This window comes from Xiphophorus couchianus, chromosome 18, assembly GCF_001444195.1.
Source record: "Xiphophorus couchianus chromosome 18, X_couchianus-1.0, whole genome shotgun sequence".
Lineage (NCBI taxonomy): Eukaryota > Metazoa > Chordata > Actinopteri > Cyprinodontiformes > Poeciliidae > Xiphophorus > Xiphophorus couchianus.
Window position 1 is genome coordinate 10,400,173 of NC_040245.1, and position 18,204 is coordinate 10,418,376.

General features: G+C 38.8%; 1 protein-coding gene across 5 annotated transcripts in view; it reads right to left on the bottom strand.

The window, feature by feature from the left end:
* The window catches only part of LOC114161679 (unconventional myosin-Ic), a 58,021-nt gene that overhangs the window by 13,040 nt on the left and 26,777 nt on the right, over positions 1-18,204 (bottom strand). For 3 of the 5 annotated variants that reach the window (XM_028045157.1, XM_028045160.1, XM_028045159.1), the window contains 9 exons: positions 9,374-9,529; positions 8,433-8,548; positions 5,730-5,928; positions 5,400-5,480; positions 4,973-5,152; positions 3,493-3,591; positions 1,613-1,723; positions 888-959; positions 533-652 (listed from right to left, as the gene is read on the bottom strand). In XM_028045157.1, coding sequence (XP_027900958.1) covers positions 533-652; positions 888-959; positions 1,613-1,723; positions 3,493-3,591; positions 4,973-5,152; positions 5,400-5,480; positions 5,730-5,928; positions 8,433-8,548; positions 9,374-9,529 — 1,134 coding nt within the window. Of the gene's footprint in view, positions 1-532; positions 653-887; positions 960-1,612; positions 1,724-3,492; positions 3,592-4,972; positions 5,153-5,399; positions 5,481-5,729; positions 5,929-8,432; positions 8,549-9,373; positions 9,530-17,339; positions 17,484-17,640; positions 17,804-18,204 lie in introns of those variants that run through there. The other 2 variants (XM_028045161.1, XM_028045158.1) reach the window with 2 other exon arrangements.

The following is an 18,204-nucleotide window of genomic DNA, read 5'->3' on the forward strand; positions in this document are numbered from 1 at the left end:
GTATCGCTACTCTTAATTGAGTAAAAATTCTGGCTTACTCTACCCAAAAGTAGAGCAGCTTCACTGAATGAAGATTGTTTTTAAAAAGATTCACCTCGTAATTTAAAAGTTTCATATGTTTTATATTATACTTTGCATGATTTTATTTTGTAATTACATAAGTACATGAATTATTTTCATTCCCAAGATTTCTACATAACTTGAAATCTTGGTCCACCTCATGATGTAACTTTTAAATATTAAATGACTGATGTTTTGATCAGTACTTGAGAAACCTTTTTACAAAATACTTTTTCACTCTCTTACTTGAGTAATATCTAGGACAGGTACATCTTTAAGTAGTGCTGCTTTTCCTTATCCATAGTTCTGGGGCTCTCACCCACCTCTGGATTTAAGTAGCCTGGCTATAAATGATAATCAAAAAGCAGCCCTTTATCTATAGAATATATTTAAGTTGTGGCCACAAGGTGGCGCCATCTAGCTACAGAATAAAGATGATCCTTGCAGCACTGTTTGGTCAGTGAGTTTATACCGTGTATGTCAGCGAGGTGTTGATTTTGTTGACCAGCCAGGTGAAGGTGCGTCCGTACACCGCCTTGGACAGAGCATCCCGAGCCGACGACGCCTGCTCCAGGTTCAGAGGGCTCACGAGCTGCATACACACACACACACACACACACACACACACGCACGCACCCACGCACGCCCACCCCCGCACGCACACGACCCCACAGGCACACACACAGGGTGACAGTAACTCAAAGCTGAGCTGGGACACTTACACATGTAACAATATTATTATTTCTAACCACAGCAGACATTACACAGACAGGAAAGCTTTGTATACAAGTGCTTATCACACAGTGACAGTGTGTATCCAAACCTACCTCCTCTCCCTTGGCAATTATCTTCTTATGTGTGAGTGCCTCTGTCAGCACCGTACCATTCACCCCCAACAACTGGAAAAGCACAACAACATTAACACACACACACACCACTAGTAAAACCAGTGACAAATCCACCTCTTCCAGAAAACAGACAGGCGTCACACCAGTCTGCAGCCAGAGAGGTTTCTCTGCTGCCTGCTTATTATGTCTGTGGTTGGTGGGGCCAGCAAAAGCAGAGGACATGAACTGAGGGACAGAGATGATCTGTTTTATTGTCTGTTGATTCAGATTTGGAGTCGAGAGATAAAGAGAGGAAATAATTTGTCAGCACCGGTCGAGGCGCAAACAATGAAACATAATAGATAAAATGAGTATGTGACAGAAAATACATAAAGTTATCATGTATTTTTAGCACATAGTCCCATTTTGTAGCAAAATCAAGTACCTATGCAACCTTCAGTTGTTATAAGAATGCTGTATATATAAAGCATAACTTAAAAGACATTTGACTCCTATAAATTGTCCTCTGTCTCTTTAAGAAGCTGCTACTATTCCGACACTCCACCTTCAGCACGTCATCACAACATGTGTGTATGTGTCATAATCTGCATGCCTTCCTATTGTGCCTACTTTCTTTTCATTTCCTCATAAGAATTTTTTATACACTTATTAAAATCTTATTGTTTGATCTGGAGTGTTCATGAACCGGCTCGGCGTAGTCTTACCCTGGCCAGGTACTTGATCTGCATATCCGACGTAATGTGAGCGTAGCCTTCTTCCTCACTGTATTGCACATTGCCGAGGTGAAGCACACTGGCGATTATGTTCAGCAGCTCCTGCACAGAATAAAAAAGCATTAAGGATGATGCAGTGAAAAAGATGAGCTGCAGAAGGACACGGAGGGAACAAAGGTGAGAGGATAAGAGACGGCGGCGCGGTAAGATCAGAGCCATTTTTACAAGTGGCTCAACTGATAAGCCCCACTTTGATTAAAAACTGGACAAAGATCGGAGAGTCCTGGGAATGTAGCAACCTGCACACACTCACACCTGCTGCTCTCTCTGAGAGTGGGAGCTCCAAAGGAGCTTTAGGAGTAAGCCCATACTCACAAACGTGTAAGAAGACTCCCAAGCCCAGCGAAAGTGACTTATGACTACATAACAACAGCTACACGCCGTTCTGTCATCCATATAGAGGCAAAAATGGCCTTAGAAGCACTGAGAGCTCCACCTAAGTTAATATAATGGTTAAAAGTTATTATAGGTTAATATTGTTTTCTGTATTTCTTACAATATATTTATTCAAAACATTCTTATGGACTAAAAATGGCAAAACCTCTATTAAACCATAAAATGAAATTCTACAATCTCTGGTGACCAAATATAAAAACTGTGACATATATAAGTCAAATTTAATTAATTCATTTTAAGAAAATGTTTCTAATTTCTGCATTCAGGTGATTTAAAGTATTTTGAATTCTATGAGATTTAGAAAAGTCCAAATAAAAGAGTCATTAACCACCTGATAAACTGTCTATATCTTAGTTAGGCTTCTATCTTTGTCATTCTGTGCAACTTTTTGTCATTTCTGTTAATTTGTTTAGTTCCGCATTCATTTGCCTAAAACCGTCTCAGGCCTGGCATCATTAGGTTGAATCGTGCCTAAGCTGTTAAGTTCTCCGATTTGTTTAAAACGGATCGGCTTTTCATCACACAGTACGACCCGCAGCCCTGGTGGCGAGTCAGGAGTTAAGATAGTGAACTTTTATCAGTAGCGTTTCTCTGCATGTGTGATTTATTTGCAAAGTGGACTCAGAGTTGGATGGGTCTCCTCCACTCAGATTAATATCTGAATGCTGTAGGATGGACTCCGATGTAAGACTGACTGCAGTACTTATGAAGCGAGAGAGGTTCACAGCAGAACTCTGTAATCGCACAGGACAGAGCGCAGCGGCAGAACTGCTTTCATTTCGCCATAAAACCTTGCTAGACGTTGCTAGATTTGTAACTTTTTAAATAGAAAGTTGCTATAGGGTCTGAGAAGTTGCTAAACATTGTGACACACCGGATAAGTAATGACACAACACAACAAAATTTTGTGACTGAAAATAAAAATAACTAGGTCATCAGCATAAACAGCAACTTTAAGTTCAAACCTCCTAAGTTTCTGTTGTTCTGATATCAATTAAGCAGCAGTTAAAGAAAAAGACGATTCAGACTTTTTCACAGGAACACCAACTCTACCCACAGTCGAAACACAAATAAATGAGGAAGAGGCGAAATAAAGGGTAACTGGAATGTCTTTCAGTTCCTGGGTTTCTTTCTATGAGACAAGATATGATTTGGTCCTTAACACAAATTAATGCAAGGTAAATACAACCTCAAAAACTACAACACATAACATAAAATGCACAAATATGTAATCATTAAGCATTTCAGTTGAGCTTCTGTTATCATGTCATAAATTATGGCTGACCTGAGGTTGCATATCCTTAAATTTAATACCCATTAAGAACCAGATTGTAGTTTGTGCTCTGATGCATAAAAGCGAAGGCTAAAAAGTCTCTGACTTTATTCTCACCATAATTACATTGTTTGTTTCTTACCTCCACTTCATCGTCATTGAAGCCAATGACAGTCAGGGCTTTTCTCACCACCTTCCAGTCGCTGCGGTCGTTGATGGAGCTCACTTTGGGACAGTTGCCCTGTGGGACGCATCGGACAAGTTAACCTCAAATTTGGAAGCCAAATGAAGCAGAGTTCATACTTTTTCAACCATGAAACAAACATGTAAGGCAGAAATTCACAGAGCAGGTGACGCGCAAACAGCTGTTTACAGCTAAACACCTTTGTGTATGCAATATAAACGCCTACTTAGACAAACACATGTGGAAGGTGCTTTGGTTTGGAAGGTGATGGAGTTTGTGTGAAAAGGAGTGTTCAGCAAGTCCCTTAGGAAAGATTTGTCCTCTGAGGAAAGCCCTTACGCTGCTCTGAGCATTGCTCGCTCTGAGCCTATTAACTTGGCCGTCCACTGGGACACAGAGGCAGGCGTTCAGGACAGACCAAAAGCTTCAGGCAGGTTGGACCAAACAGGGCCACTGAAGTACATTTTGCTCTAATAGCTAAAGCTGTTTCACAAGAATGGCACAACCTTCAAATAGTGTCATTACCCCTTTAACTTTTTCACTTTTTGTCAGGTTATAACCACAAACTTGCATCTGTTTCATTGGGATTTAATGTGACAAAGTATTGCATAATTGTAAAATAGTATTTGCTAGTCTGTATGACCCAGTACTAAGTAGAACCATTTTTGTCTGCAAGTTGAGTCAAGTTTATTTTTACAGCTCGTTTCAGCAACAAGGCAGTTCCAAGTGCTTTACACCATAAAAACATGAACTTTAACCAATTATGAAATAAGTAATAAACATTGCATTTTCTCAAATCATCAGGAATAATCAATACATTGATCAACATTCTACTAATTATGAATCAAAGACAACTTTAAATGGATGGGTTTTTAGCCTTGATTTAAAGGAACTCTGTGTTTTGGCTGTTTAACAGTTTTCTAGAAGTATTTTCCAGATTAGTGGAGCATAAAACCTGAATGCTGCTTCTCCATGTTTGGTTCCGGTTCTGGGGATACAGAGCAAACCAGAACCAGAAGACCTGAGAGGTCTGGAAGGTTGCTACAACAACAAGCCTTTCAGTAATTTATAATCTCACAAACATTTTTTAAAATCTATTTTCTCTGAGCCATTGTAAAGACTTTAGTGTTTTGGAAAACATCTCAACCCACATTGTGCTTCTTAGCTAAGAATTATTGCCCATTTTTATTTGCTCAGTCTCAATTAGACTTATGTTTGGACTTTGACTAGGCTCTCCTAACCAGGGTTTGTGTTCTACTAGCATGTAACCTCAGTTTTAAGTCTTTTGAAGCCTCCAGCTGGTTTTGTTTTGTTTGTTTTTGCCTCCATCCATCTATCCATTAATTCCCTGTTAAAGAAAACCATCAAGCTGCCACCATATTGTTTCAAAGTGGAAACAGTGAGTGGAGGAACATCAATGCGTTTGTCCCACCCTCACCTTAACCAGGTACTGATACTGCTGGGTGTTCCTCTCCAGGCCAAGCCGTCGCAGCAGGTCTTCTTCGCCTCCTTCTATCATCTGATAGAAAATGTGGAAGTTTCTCTCCCCGTGGTTCTGGTGGACCACCCGGGACTTCTCCAGTAGGTAGTTGATGATGTGGCCGCCGACCGGAGCCCCCTGTCGACGGGACAGAGGCCAGGGACGGCGGTGGGAAGAAGACGAGGAGAAGGAGGATTGGGTAAGGCTGGGGTACTGAGGTGTAATAAAACATGCAGGTTCCAGAGGGATTTTGTCGTCCATTAAATATATAGTGCACTCATAAAAAGGGGGAGGTGTGGATTATAACTTCTTAATCCTCGACACATTTTCAATTTCTTTATAAATTTCATTGGATTTTGGAGACTTTTGTCTGCTTGTTACTCACCTTAAAGTCAAACTGAACATCCATGTACTTGCCAAAGCGGCTGGAGTTGTCGTTACGCAACGTCTTGGCATTCCCAAAGGCCTGGAAGGGAGAAAGACATAGCAGATAAGGAAAAGAGAAAGAGGAAAGGAGTGATAAGTGATGGATTGTGGAATAGAGAGAACAAGATAGTGCAGATGAAGGAAGGTGATAAAGATAGGAGAAAAATAAAGAAAAAAGGTGAGAGCGCAAAAGGAATGAAGGAAATTGACAGAACTTGTTAAGAAACCTACTAGTAAAGATAATTTTTTTAGTGCTTTGTTCTATAAAAATACAATCAAATACAGGTACCTCCAGCACTGGGTTGGACTGCAGCAGACGGTCTTTGATGGTCTGCACTTGTTCGCTGGCTGGACAGGTGACGGCGTAGTACTGCAGGATCTTTTTGGACGCTTCCGTCTTCCCAGCGCCGCTCTCCCCTGAGATCAGAATGCACTGGTCCTTCCGCTCCGTCCTCATGGAGCGGTACGCATTGTCTGACACCGCATAGCTGCAGGAGGGGAGGAAGGCAAGAGTAGCAGAAGATTTGATGTCTTATGAGAAGAGGAAGATATATTTGAGTCCTTAGTTTGCTTTAATCAAACTCTAGCTCATTTGCCTAGAAAGCTTGATTTGTTTGAAGATGTGTGAATGTGCAATTGAGCTCTGATGCAGACCAAAGAAGTAAACTCAGGTCCACCTAAAAACCTAAGTCTCAGTTTGGTAGGCTTGAACTCTGGTGCAGATTAACGACTTGGATTATAGCACAGGGTATTCTGGGTAAACACAACAAAAACTAACAAGAGAGTCTAATCCTAGCAGGAGAAATGATGCATGGTCTTTTACCAAAGACAAAAGATTAATTTGAAAGTGGCTAAAATCTGATGCCACTCCACTTTTGTTTGCATTTTGTGAAGAACAAAGTTGCGCTCAGTGTCTTCATCAGATATTTTTGTGTCATTTCCTTCAGTGATTCTTGGTGCGGCGCCACTGCAGATGAGGAGGTGAACAGGTATTCAAAAGGTTTGGATCCTTTAAGATAATGCTGTGTGAAAGCGAACCGCACCAGCTGAAAATTTAACAAATGCTGCAATTTTGGTCCCCAACTGAACCGAGTCTACCCGGCTATCAAGTGTGAGATACCTTTAGTTTATCCTAAGACAGCAACAAATCAAATATAAGCTTGTTTTATAATGACTGTTTCTTCACACTTCACTTCTTTTTCAGGGATGAAATCAAGCAATTGGAAATTCACAAAACTCTGCACGTCTCTCCTTATCTAAGATCAGTTAGTAGGAGAGAAACCCAAACATTATCATTTTGGAGGATCCCAGCCAATCACAGGTCAGATTAGTCTCAGTAATCCATTAATTGAAAAGGAATGCATATCAATTCAGTACCGAAGTGAAACAATTCTGTTAAAAGACTTAGAAAAACAAGAAAAATCCAGAATAAGAGCAATACATCCCTTTACTGGATGACAATGTGTTAAAGAAAATATTGACTTTGGAAAATTCATGCTTGGAATGTGTCATATGCTAGCCTGTCACCGTCTGAGTATAAGCATGAATCATAAAGACCAGAGCAAAACCCAGCTTGTTCCAGTTACACCATCGCTCATCAGCTCCGGATCGCTATCTTCCTGGTTTTGTTATTTCAGCATGTTTTGACACATTTCTGACAGAGGACTAATCGGTGAAAGATAAAAAGCAGCAGCTTGAACGTTGTTGCACTTGCACTTGGTGCCGTTCGTGTTTGACACAGGAGTCTGAGCGGGGGTCAAGTTCGGGTCAGAGGAATTCCCTCTGCAGGGAGGAAACCTCTCGCCTGGTACCAACGCATGCTTACTTTTCTTCCAGGCTCCCCCCCATCCTCCACCCTTCTAACCTCTGCTCTTCGCTGAAGCACATCTCTCTTTCCACTCAGAGGGAGAGAAAACATTTAGCCACACGCTCGAGCGCAGACAACGTGAAATAACAGGCTTGTGAAATGTTTCAGTGCAGCTGCTCTAGACTCTTTATAATGTGCTGGATTGTTTCACTGCAGGTCTTTGAGTTTTGGAAGGATTTAAAGGGAATTCCCTGACCCTTCCTGTGGCAGCATTTCAAATGCTCAGACCGCAGCCATGACGAATAGAGAAAAGGACACTCAGACTTGTGAACGTGACGTAGCTGACCAACTATGAGAAAAGCGGACAAAGCAAATATTTCAATACATTTTACTGCTGTGACAGTATTTAGCACAGCTATGTCATTCTAGAAAAAAAAGCAAGGAACACATTATTGCTCTCTGCTGGATTTGATGGATTAAATAGTCTGACTTTACACATTAGTAAAGGAAAAAAGTAGGATTCATAAAAATCTGTTTCAGATTATTCACTGTAAGCCTCCTTCACATTCTGAGGAACCTGCTGACTCCTCTATGCTGCAGGTTATTTTCTTTTAATAATCAATTATTCTGATGACTAAGTAGATAAAAAAGATTGTCACATTCTGCAGATTTTTCACTTAAGCCTTTTTCAAACATTTGAAATACATGAAAAGATACAAATTCCCTTTTCAAATAAGAAAATAAAACATTCACATGTGAAAAACCTTAACATTAATACAGTGTAGGGATGATATACTGAGCATTATTTTGAGTTAATTGATGGAATAATTGGACAGTATAATGTGATTTATAGGAGATTTTCTTTTTACAGAATTTGAACCAGGTGAAAGATAGAATATATTCACAGACAAATATGGATTAATCTTATATATATTTTTGTTTAGTTTTGACTCAATTAATGTTCCGAGTATGTTGCTCTTTCAGCAAATGGCCTTTTTTGAGTCTGTATGCTCCATTTAATGATTACTGGATTACTAAATCAATTGGCGATTATTTCAATAATCGATTTAATCTCGATGAGTCGTTTCAACCTTTCAAGACATTCTGTACAGAGATACATCTCTGACAAGAAGATTTGTCCTTTAATGGAGCGACAGCTGCAAACGGAGAGATTTGTGCACTTACATGTGTGGAGAAACCTCATAGAAGTTGACGCCACGGTATCGCTCCATGTGGTTCTTGGTGTAGATCTCCAGGTCTTTATACGGGTTCACCGATACCAGCACAGAACCGATGTAAGTCTGAGGAAAAGAGAACGAAGTGGTCACATTGTCATAAAATAAAAATGGTTTTATAAGAACATGTTTGAAAATAGTCAGTACATTTCTTACTTGTGTAAATTATAGCTCTAGCAATTAATTTAGCTAAAGAAAGACTGTAAACTATATTAAATTTTAACAAAATTTAAGAAAAACTCAGAATCCCCCTTTTTTGATTTTTAAAATAAAAAGGCGTAAACACATTTGACAAGGGTTTAATTATAAAATTGAATCTCAAGAGGTCTAAATGCCCCAGCCACAAAAGATAAATGATTCATAACAATAATGTTTTCAAGATCCTAATAAGTTTCGGAAATCTTAAATTGCTTAAAAAATGTTTTTTTTTTCCAATAGGTCCATACAAAACCAATTTACAATTAAAACCATATATTTTTGAATTTCAGATTCATTTAAACGTCCCACAGCAGCTTAAGAATCGGTAGCTGGTTGTGTTGTACAACAAAATTATGTAGACCGACTTTCACACCCCAACTCAAGTACAAACGTTTTTACTTTAAAATACAGGTCTCAAAACTAAGTCTCACTTTCATAGTGAGAGTTTAGTCGTTTTTCATCTGAAAATTGTGATGCTAACAGATAGCTGCTTCACAAGAAACGTTGAAAAATAATGGTGGTGTTTCGCCATTGCTGTAACGAAAAAATTAAAATAAAAAATACGTTTTTTACTTCCAGGTAAAAAACTTTTTGTGTCTTATTAGAAAAAACACGGCACTAAACTTCAATAATCCCATTAAAATCAGGAAAGTTTTGCCTAATATGTGCCCCTAATCCTCATCATTGACTCACATAGATCAGGTTCTCCTTGAAGCGTTTTCGCAGGTTCTCTATGAATGCCGCCTCGCTGGTGTAGTTCTCCAGCAGGACGAAATCCTGCACTCCCACCCGGTCTCTGGCTGTCAGGGCCGACTCCATCATAGCCCGGACCCCGTCACTCGCCACCACCTGAAACAAGAGGATCACCATGTTTGTTAGTGTAACACTATAATAGTGTAAATAATTACAATCTACAAAATTATAATAACAAAAACAAAACCTAGAAGTTATGACCCTTGTTTTTGATAGTTGAACACATTTAGTGCATTTAAAAAACCCACATCAGACGGCCAAAGTGCTTCACAGTTACATCCACAATCGTAAAACACTAAATGGAGGAAAAACAGTAACAAAAAGTAAGTAAAACACAAAATTAAGATTTAAATTACTATCAAACATAAGAGATGAGTTTTTATCTGCAATTTAAATTATATTAGAGTCTGAGTGGGATAGACAGGCAGAGGTAAGATATTTCACAGCAGCATGTTTAAAACTTTAAAAGTGAGGAGCAAAATTTCTGTCTTTGTGCTAGAAAGAAGTTAATTCAGGCTGCTACAGTGGGAAGCTACTCCTGATCATTGCACTCCTTTGACCAAAAATGCAAAGGTACAAAATGGTGAAGCCACAAATCTTTGATCAGTGCATTTAAAGAGGTAAAGAGGTAGAGATATTGCCTGGTTCACTTTTCCAACAATAACAACAAATCTACACCAGTTCAAATGCATAAACAGCACTTGGTAAACTACAAGTGTGTGGATGTAAATGAAAGAAGCACTGAAGTCTTTTCACCCTCTAAAAACACAAAAATAAATACATTTTCTGTTTTCGCTGAAGAAAGGCTTGTAAATAAACTTCTCACTTCTAAAAAAGCGAGATCGAACCGAGCCCAGATGTGGATGGGGAAGTGTTGTCGCCCCAACCCAAGTGAAAAAAAAGACCCATTCTGGTTTCACTTGTTTAAAAAACACCAGACAAATTTAGCATCAGAAGTGCAAAGTCAAAGCGCAGCACTCACATGTCTCAGCTCATCGAGGCGTTTGCCCAGGAAGCCGTTTTCTAAAATAGTGGATTGAGTTTTCCGCATAAGACTGGCAAAGTTACCGACATCCATTGTTGAGATGCAGTCAGAAGTACAGAGTGCAAACTAAAATAAGTTGGAGGAGGAAGGAGCCAGTCTGAGGACAGGACAGGGGCACAAGACACACAGAGTAGCACAGCAGGTGTTGTTGTTGTGTTAGGCAGTGCAGAAGACGTCTCCCCCAGGAGACTACAGTGAAGACTTGGATTGAGAAAGAGTTGAGAAGGCTTGAGGGAGGACAGAACATATTAATTAGAGCAGAGGGAAAAACAGGAGAGGGAGAAAAGGGAAGGTGAGGCTGGCGGAGGCCGGGTTGTGTCTCCAGTCCAGCTCCATCACTGCTTAAACCAGGGGTCTCAAACTCCAGTCCTCGAGGGCCACAGACCTACAGTTTTTAGATGTGCCACAGGTACAAAACACTAGAATGAAAAGGCTTAATTACCTCCTCCTTGTGTAGATCAGTTCTCCGAGCCTTGCTAATGACCTAATTATTCTATTCAGGTGTGGTGCAGCAGAGGCACATCTAAAAGTTGCAGGACTGCGGCCCTCGAGGACTGGAGTTTGAAACCCCTGGCTTAAACCCTCCTAGAAACTCCTCACTACAGCCATATTGAGGCCCATTAAAATCTCCGCACACACAAACACACACACACACACACACAGACACGCTCTGCATCTTGTTCAAGTTTCACCCAAGTATGCAGAACCACATTTGATCTCAGCCCAAGTGTTCGGTCGGACTTCCCCAGCCTGAGTCAGTCCATGTCCCTGAACGCATCGCCCGGCATCAGGAAAACAAACCTGACACAAACAGCAGCTTCCTGAGCCTAATAACATTAGCTAACACTCCCTGCTCCATTTGTGCTCTTTAATTAACTGAACCAGCCTGTAATTTATCTTTACAGCCTCTCAAAGAGGTGAGTGGCTGGGAGGGAGGGAGGCTGCTGGAGTCTCTCTCTCCTGATGCTCATTCACTGTTGTCTCTTTCAGGTCAAAATCAAAGCTGTAGAGCCGCCAAAGGTTTAAAAAGCGGCATAAATTCAGGGTAAATCCTTCTGATTCAATCCCCAGCCATTTTCAGTACCAGTACCAGAAGTTTAAAAGATGTAAAAAGGATCAGATAATTCAGGCTGCTAAAATAAGAGACAGACCTCAGCTAGAGCTGCTCATTTCACTTTTTGGTCATTTCATATCCAACTTTTTTTGGATCAAAATGGTATCAGATACCCAACCAGCAATGACAGTTTCAATACCATTATATCTGAGATATATTACAAAATAAAACGTATTCCTTTAGAATAGAACAAAGAATAAAGTTCTTTTGTCAACCTTTTAACACCAACTTAGACAGATTTCTGCAAAGATGAGGCTAAATTTATACAATTTGGCTTCTTTATATAAATAACATTTCACCAATTGGCTTTTATGATGAACTGAATCTGACTGCAATGAACTGTGTGACTGTTTTGACCAGGAAGGATTTGGATTGCTTATTGAACAATTATTCATTTCCTGAGCAATGAATCAAATCTAAAGACAAAGTTTGGTTTATTTCAGATCACCTCTGTTAGCATCAGGTCATAGCAAACATGGATTTTGGTTTTTATATCTCTTATTTTGTTTTTGGGTGTGAAGCATCCTAGTACTGTGGGGATATACAGCGGATTCTCTCTCCTTCTAAGCCTTTAGAAACAAACACTTGATATAACTCATCCTCTCAAGATATTTTCTGATTAAACACGTTTAGCGCAAATCCTGCCTGAATGATTTATTTCTATAATGTATAAATGATCCTTTGCTTTCTTAACACCCATGTTATCAATGCTACATGTAAAAACAAAGTAAAGCAATGAATCAGAAGTCTAGAAAGTTGGGAGAACACCTCTGGAGATAATAATTGTGTGTTGATATGTAACTTCATCCCACACAGCCGTGTGTCTCCCACCTCTCAGCTCTGTTTGGACAATATGAGCTCTGGTGACCTATTGTTTCACACAGAAAACAGCAGCTGTGAGCGTGTGTCGCTACAGCTGAGTGTTTTAATATCCTGGTACTCAGTCACCACTTTGACTTCATTTTATTTGCTCTTCTCACGAAGCTTCTATGTTCAGATATTTTACCAGTTTAGATCTTTGAATTCAAATGCGTTGCTGCTGCGGAAACGCGACTTCCTCCTCAGAGGATTGTTCATGGGAAAGTCTAAAGTAGCAGGAGGTTCAGCCCAAATGTGAATAAAGAACCAAGCAGATTTTACTGTAAAATAGAAGAAAATTTACATGACTTTGCATATTTTATGAAGAGACAGCATAATTAGAGTGGCCAGGACATTTACTCTTCTTTAATACTTCCTCATCTGTGTCACACTCATGCTCCATTACTTCACTGTTTCCCAATTCTTCTTTCACTGGCTGGCTTTCCTGAAGGTACTGTGGACCTCCACCCGCTTTCAGGAACTCAAGACGTATGTGCCTGCCTGGTTGCCACTAGTCGTCATGTTTTCCAAATCCTGTCCAGCAAACAGAGCCGCTGGGCGCCAGGATGGAGGGAGGAGACCTGAGAAGGTCCCACACTTCTGAGATGACTGATCGCTCCAGTCACTATCGCTCAGACTAGGGCTGAAACGATTAATCAGATTCATTGTCAGCTGATTTAGTAATCGCTAATTATTAACTGGATTATACAGAAAAAAGCAGAGCAGTAATTAAACCAAAGCTGTACAAAAATATATACATTTTGCATTTAAGTTAAACAGAAAAATTGTTGTTTGTCAATATGTCCTACCCAAAAAGTAATAAAATGTTTATTTTCTCATTCTTCTTATGAAAAAGGAATTAAATTGTTTGTGTCTTTTAATGCATTTCTAATATTGTATAAAAAAGGATTAAATGAAAAATGCGTAATGAAGCAATTAATAAAATAATCAATAAATCAATCATTAAATAATCATTAATTGCAGCCCTAGTTCAGATTGAAATATCTCTACATCATCAGATCTAATGTTATTTCTGCTAATCTTTAATTCATCTTTAATCAACATAAAGTACCTCAACACCAACTGTCTCCAGATTTATACTACATGTTCATGTGTGTTATACTTAGACCTTATTTAAATGTCTTTTTCTGTAAAGTAGATAAAATCATCCACTTCTAAAAGGAGCAATTACCAGATTTATGTGCAGTAAAGTTACTGTAAATGGGTAATCTAGTATTATAGTCTTGCAGCTTTATAAATTTGGAAGAGTCAGAAGAAAAGAATTAAACCATTATGATCAGAGTTAAGTAGAAGAATCCAGATTCAGCTATTTAAATTCATAAAGCGTCCCCAGCTGCACACTTGAAACAAACTGCATTTGTTTCCCTGCCTGTCTGGAAGACCACAAATGTTAAAAGGACTGAGTTTATTTAGCACTTTTCTAGTCAAACTACCACTTAAAGCGCTTTACGCTACAGCCGCATTCACACACAGTTCAGTAGGAAACCTGAGATTGAGAGCTTTGCCCAGGAGCACAGAGACAGAAGACACAAAGCATTTAACACACAACCTTCCAGCTGCAAGAATCTACCCACTGGTTCAGATGGTCACTATTAAAGTTTATTACTGGGGAGTCAATGCACAAAATGCAAAAAAATAGAAAGAAATAAAAAAGAAATATCTTACAAAAGCATTCTTTTCTAATTTTATTAGCTTACAGCTGTAAACATCAATATATTTTATTGGAGTTTGTTCTGAAAGACCAACACAAAGACATGCATAAGTATAAACAGGAAAGAAAACAATCCATAGTTAAAAAAAGAAAAGCATTTAAAAAATCTGAAAAATGTGGTGAGCAACTGTGTTCAGCCCCCTTTACTCTGATTCTCCCAAATAGAATCCTGTCCAATGTCTTCAGAAACATCTGGTTAGTAAACAGAAGTTGAAGAGGAATTTAAAGCAAAGCCAGGTTATTAAGAAAAATCTCAAACTTTAAGCAGAGGAGAGGGAAATGGGAGAGCCTAATAATAAGGTCACATTGTGTTTTTTTTAAGTTATTCTTTATTTGCTTATTCTTTGTTCTTCCATATACTATTATTCTTTGTCTCCCTCTCTTTTCCACTTCTTCCCCAAAATATCTGTTGATTAATTAAAAAACATAAAATATTATTCAAAGTAGAAAATAACTGCTATGATTAAAAGAAAAAAGTATATCCTAATTAACAAATTAATCAATTTCAATTTTGTTGTGGCACCAATTGATTATGTTCTGTGTTTCACTCTTGTTTTGAATGTATTAATTTTAATGTACACCTCCTTGTTTGTTTGCTTGTTTTGTTTTCTGTTTTGGTCATATTATTTTTATTGCCCTTACTCGTTCTATTATATGTTTAATTGTTTTGTAGATAAATACCCTTTCTTGCTTTTTGTCAGTTTTTAATGTTTATTGTATACAGACTAATTGGGGAATAAAAAACAACTCAAGGATCAATCTACGATTGAAAAATCCAACGAGTTCAGCACAACTTAACCAGAAAAACATGTAATTATGATACGATGGAATAATACTCAAAAAAGTCCATTTGACATATTATTAATTTAAAACCCCCAAAATATGAAAAGGTTTAGGAGTTGGCAATACTTCTACAGGACTCTGTGTATCTGTACTCGTTGGCTCGATACTTTAGCATAAATTTATGCCATGTTCAGTAAAGCTTTGTATTAACCAATCAGACCCCAAGGCATGTCAGCCACCTAGAGTACAATGTGTAATCACATAAAATATAGATAACGTATGCAAAAATGTCTTGTTCTTTCTTGTTCACATGATTTGCAAAAAAAAAAAGTGTGTAGATTTGCACAGGTCTGACTAATTTAACTGGTCTCTCAGCGTTTTGCCCCTTTTCCACATTTTTCATCTTTGAATCAGATTTCTGGTGCTGATTTCTCCCCTCCTCTGGTTCTGTGCTGGCTGGTTGAAACAAAAGGGAGCAGACTGTAGAAATAAAGACTTCAATTTAATTCAGTCTTAATTTGTAAGTGACTGAGGTTTTAAGTGAAAGCTGGAGTAAAGCTAAACACACTGTGACCCCAGAAGCTATGCATGAGCTGCTGGTTTTGTTAGGATCACAAGCCAACCACAACATTTTATAAACAAGGAAGTGGTTAAAAAAAACACAACAGAGATCTTTTGCAGAGCTTCCAATCAGTCAAGGTTTCCCCAAGCTTGTGTGAATGTGGAGTAAAACATATCCCACAAGTCTGTGCATGTAAAGCTTCTCAGTGCTCGAAGCATTCTCCCACTGCTCACCTGTACAAGACGCAAGCCGTATTACCATTATTTTTTAGTATTACCATAGAGATACTCCTCCAGCAAGTTTAGATCTCTCCACAGAGCATAACAATGCTCCGCAAAGCAGTCAAACAGGTGGAGCGAGCAAAACTTAACCACCCATCTAAGGGCATGTGGGCTAAACAAGCTGGCAGCTGCTAAAATCCTCCTAATTTTCTTCCACAAAAATCTATTTTAAACAATTCATATTGTTTATTTACTCTATTCTCCACTAGCAAGGATCCAGTTCATAAAAACAGGCAACACATGATATTGGTTTTCACAAGGAGGAGACAAGCTTTGAGATTTAATTTTGGACAATCGAAGAATTCTGCATGTCTACATAAAAACTGCCAAGTCATGTCCTGCACACCAAATCTGTGCCAATGCATCAAAATCAAAAGAAGAAAAACAACAAATATCATTAAAAAATTTTTTATAACTGTGATATGTTATCAGGCTGAACTCGAGAGGTCAAATCTTACTTCTTTGGAATTATTTCAAACTATTCTTAAGAAGTAACATCTATTATCCAGTGTCAATGCTCTTAGGATGTTTTCACCCCTGATAGTTTGGTAGATTCAGTTCGATTGGGAACATTTGTTACATTTTCAGCTGATGTGCTTCACTTTCATACTGAACTGTCAACCAAACCAAACACTTTGAAAAATATGTTTCACCCTCTCGCCTGTGGGGGCGCTGCATCAGGAACCATTGAAGGAAACAACATGAAGAAGAAGACACCAAGCGCAACTTCTTTCTTCATAAAAGGTAAATAAAAATTGAGTGACACCAGTTTTTTTTAAAGATTTCTCTATTTTTTACCAAAGACCACAAATTATTTCTTCCACCAATATTGGACTCGCACATTTGTTTTGGTTCTCTTTACCCACAATGCTCTGGGCTAACGTCGGCTTCCTGTTTTTTGAGCCGTTTCCAATCTGCTTGGCTTCGACCCACACCAAAGTTCAGAAACGGTATCGACACCAAATTATACTGGTCATACTCAACCAGTCTAAAAAAAGTTTTGATTTTGAATTAAAACTTACCATTAAAGGATTAGCAATGTTAGCCAGCACACAGTTAGCTAGTCACAATATTCTCAATTTTTTTTAAAATCACATCTTTCTACTCAAAATGTCACACAATCCATTCAAAAAGGGTGGAGACCATTAAAACACCATTAGAAATGGTGTTTCTAATCAAATGAAGTTAGCTGAATCTGTCAAAACAACCAGGCAACTCAAGAACTACTTCCTTTCTTATTTGAAAATAAAACTTTCCAACATGGAACCACTTACCTCAACAAACTAAGCCACATTTTGACAAAAATTAAATAGTGCCTCAAAAGAGAAGGTACTTTAATGAAAAACATTAAAATCAAGAGATCTCCTGCCACACCCCTGCAAAACACCACCGTCTACTTTCATTAAAAAGAATCAGTTCCTGTCCTAGAAAACTGAGAGGTAGCGGGTACTGTTAACCTACAAGTTAGCATTTATGCATTAGTGAAGAACAATTTGTCATTCAAACAATCTGCAAGAATCCACCAACTTACCTGGCACCAACGAAACTCCATGGAGAGAGGCTGCTTTGTGGCATTCATATCATTAATCTTTACCCTCAGCCTGATTACATTCCCTTACAGAGCAAAGAAAACCTTTTCACAACTCAAGTTTGCTACAGTCTGCAAAGTGACAACCGAGGAAAGCCTGAAGAGAATGAGGCAAGCCCAGTATAAACTACTTTCTGAGCTGAAGTCAAATGCCTCGCAGGCAACAATGACAAGTGTGTCAAGAATTTCTTGGAGTAATATGCAACTCTGGCATGTGTCAGCTACCTGTCGTACACGTACATACCCTGCTGAGGCTCAGTGAAGACTTCTGATGTGGATGAAATCCTTATGGATGTCCCAAAGCATGAAAAAAGTCCTGACCCGCTATGTCCAAAGTAATAAGCAACAAGAATCTACTTCACATTAACACACTGACTCTTTGGTTCAGTGAATGTGCAAGAATGCAGCACGGCTACGCAACACCACTGTGTGACTGCCTCGCCCTGGGGCACTGCAAATACACACACATGCAGACACACTCAAAGGTGAGGGCACTCCCTTGCAGATATCATGAAGGTCCAACATCACTGTGACAAATACAAAGCAAGATGTGCAAAGATGCTAAGAGGAGACAAAGTAAAAAATAAAAAAAAAGCAGAGCAGGTGAGCATCAAGTTATTAAATCTCACCTGTGTCCTTCAAGTCCAAAAATGTACCATCAAGGTTGTTTCACAATCTGAAGCAGAATGTGGGAATCTTACTTCACAAGTCAGACGAAAGTAACTCCCCTCCTAAAGATTAGTTCTTACAAGTTACCTCTAATTGCAAACTAACAAGTCCAAACTTGACCGTCTCTTTTGAGATCAAT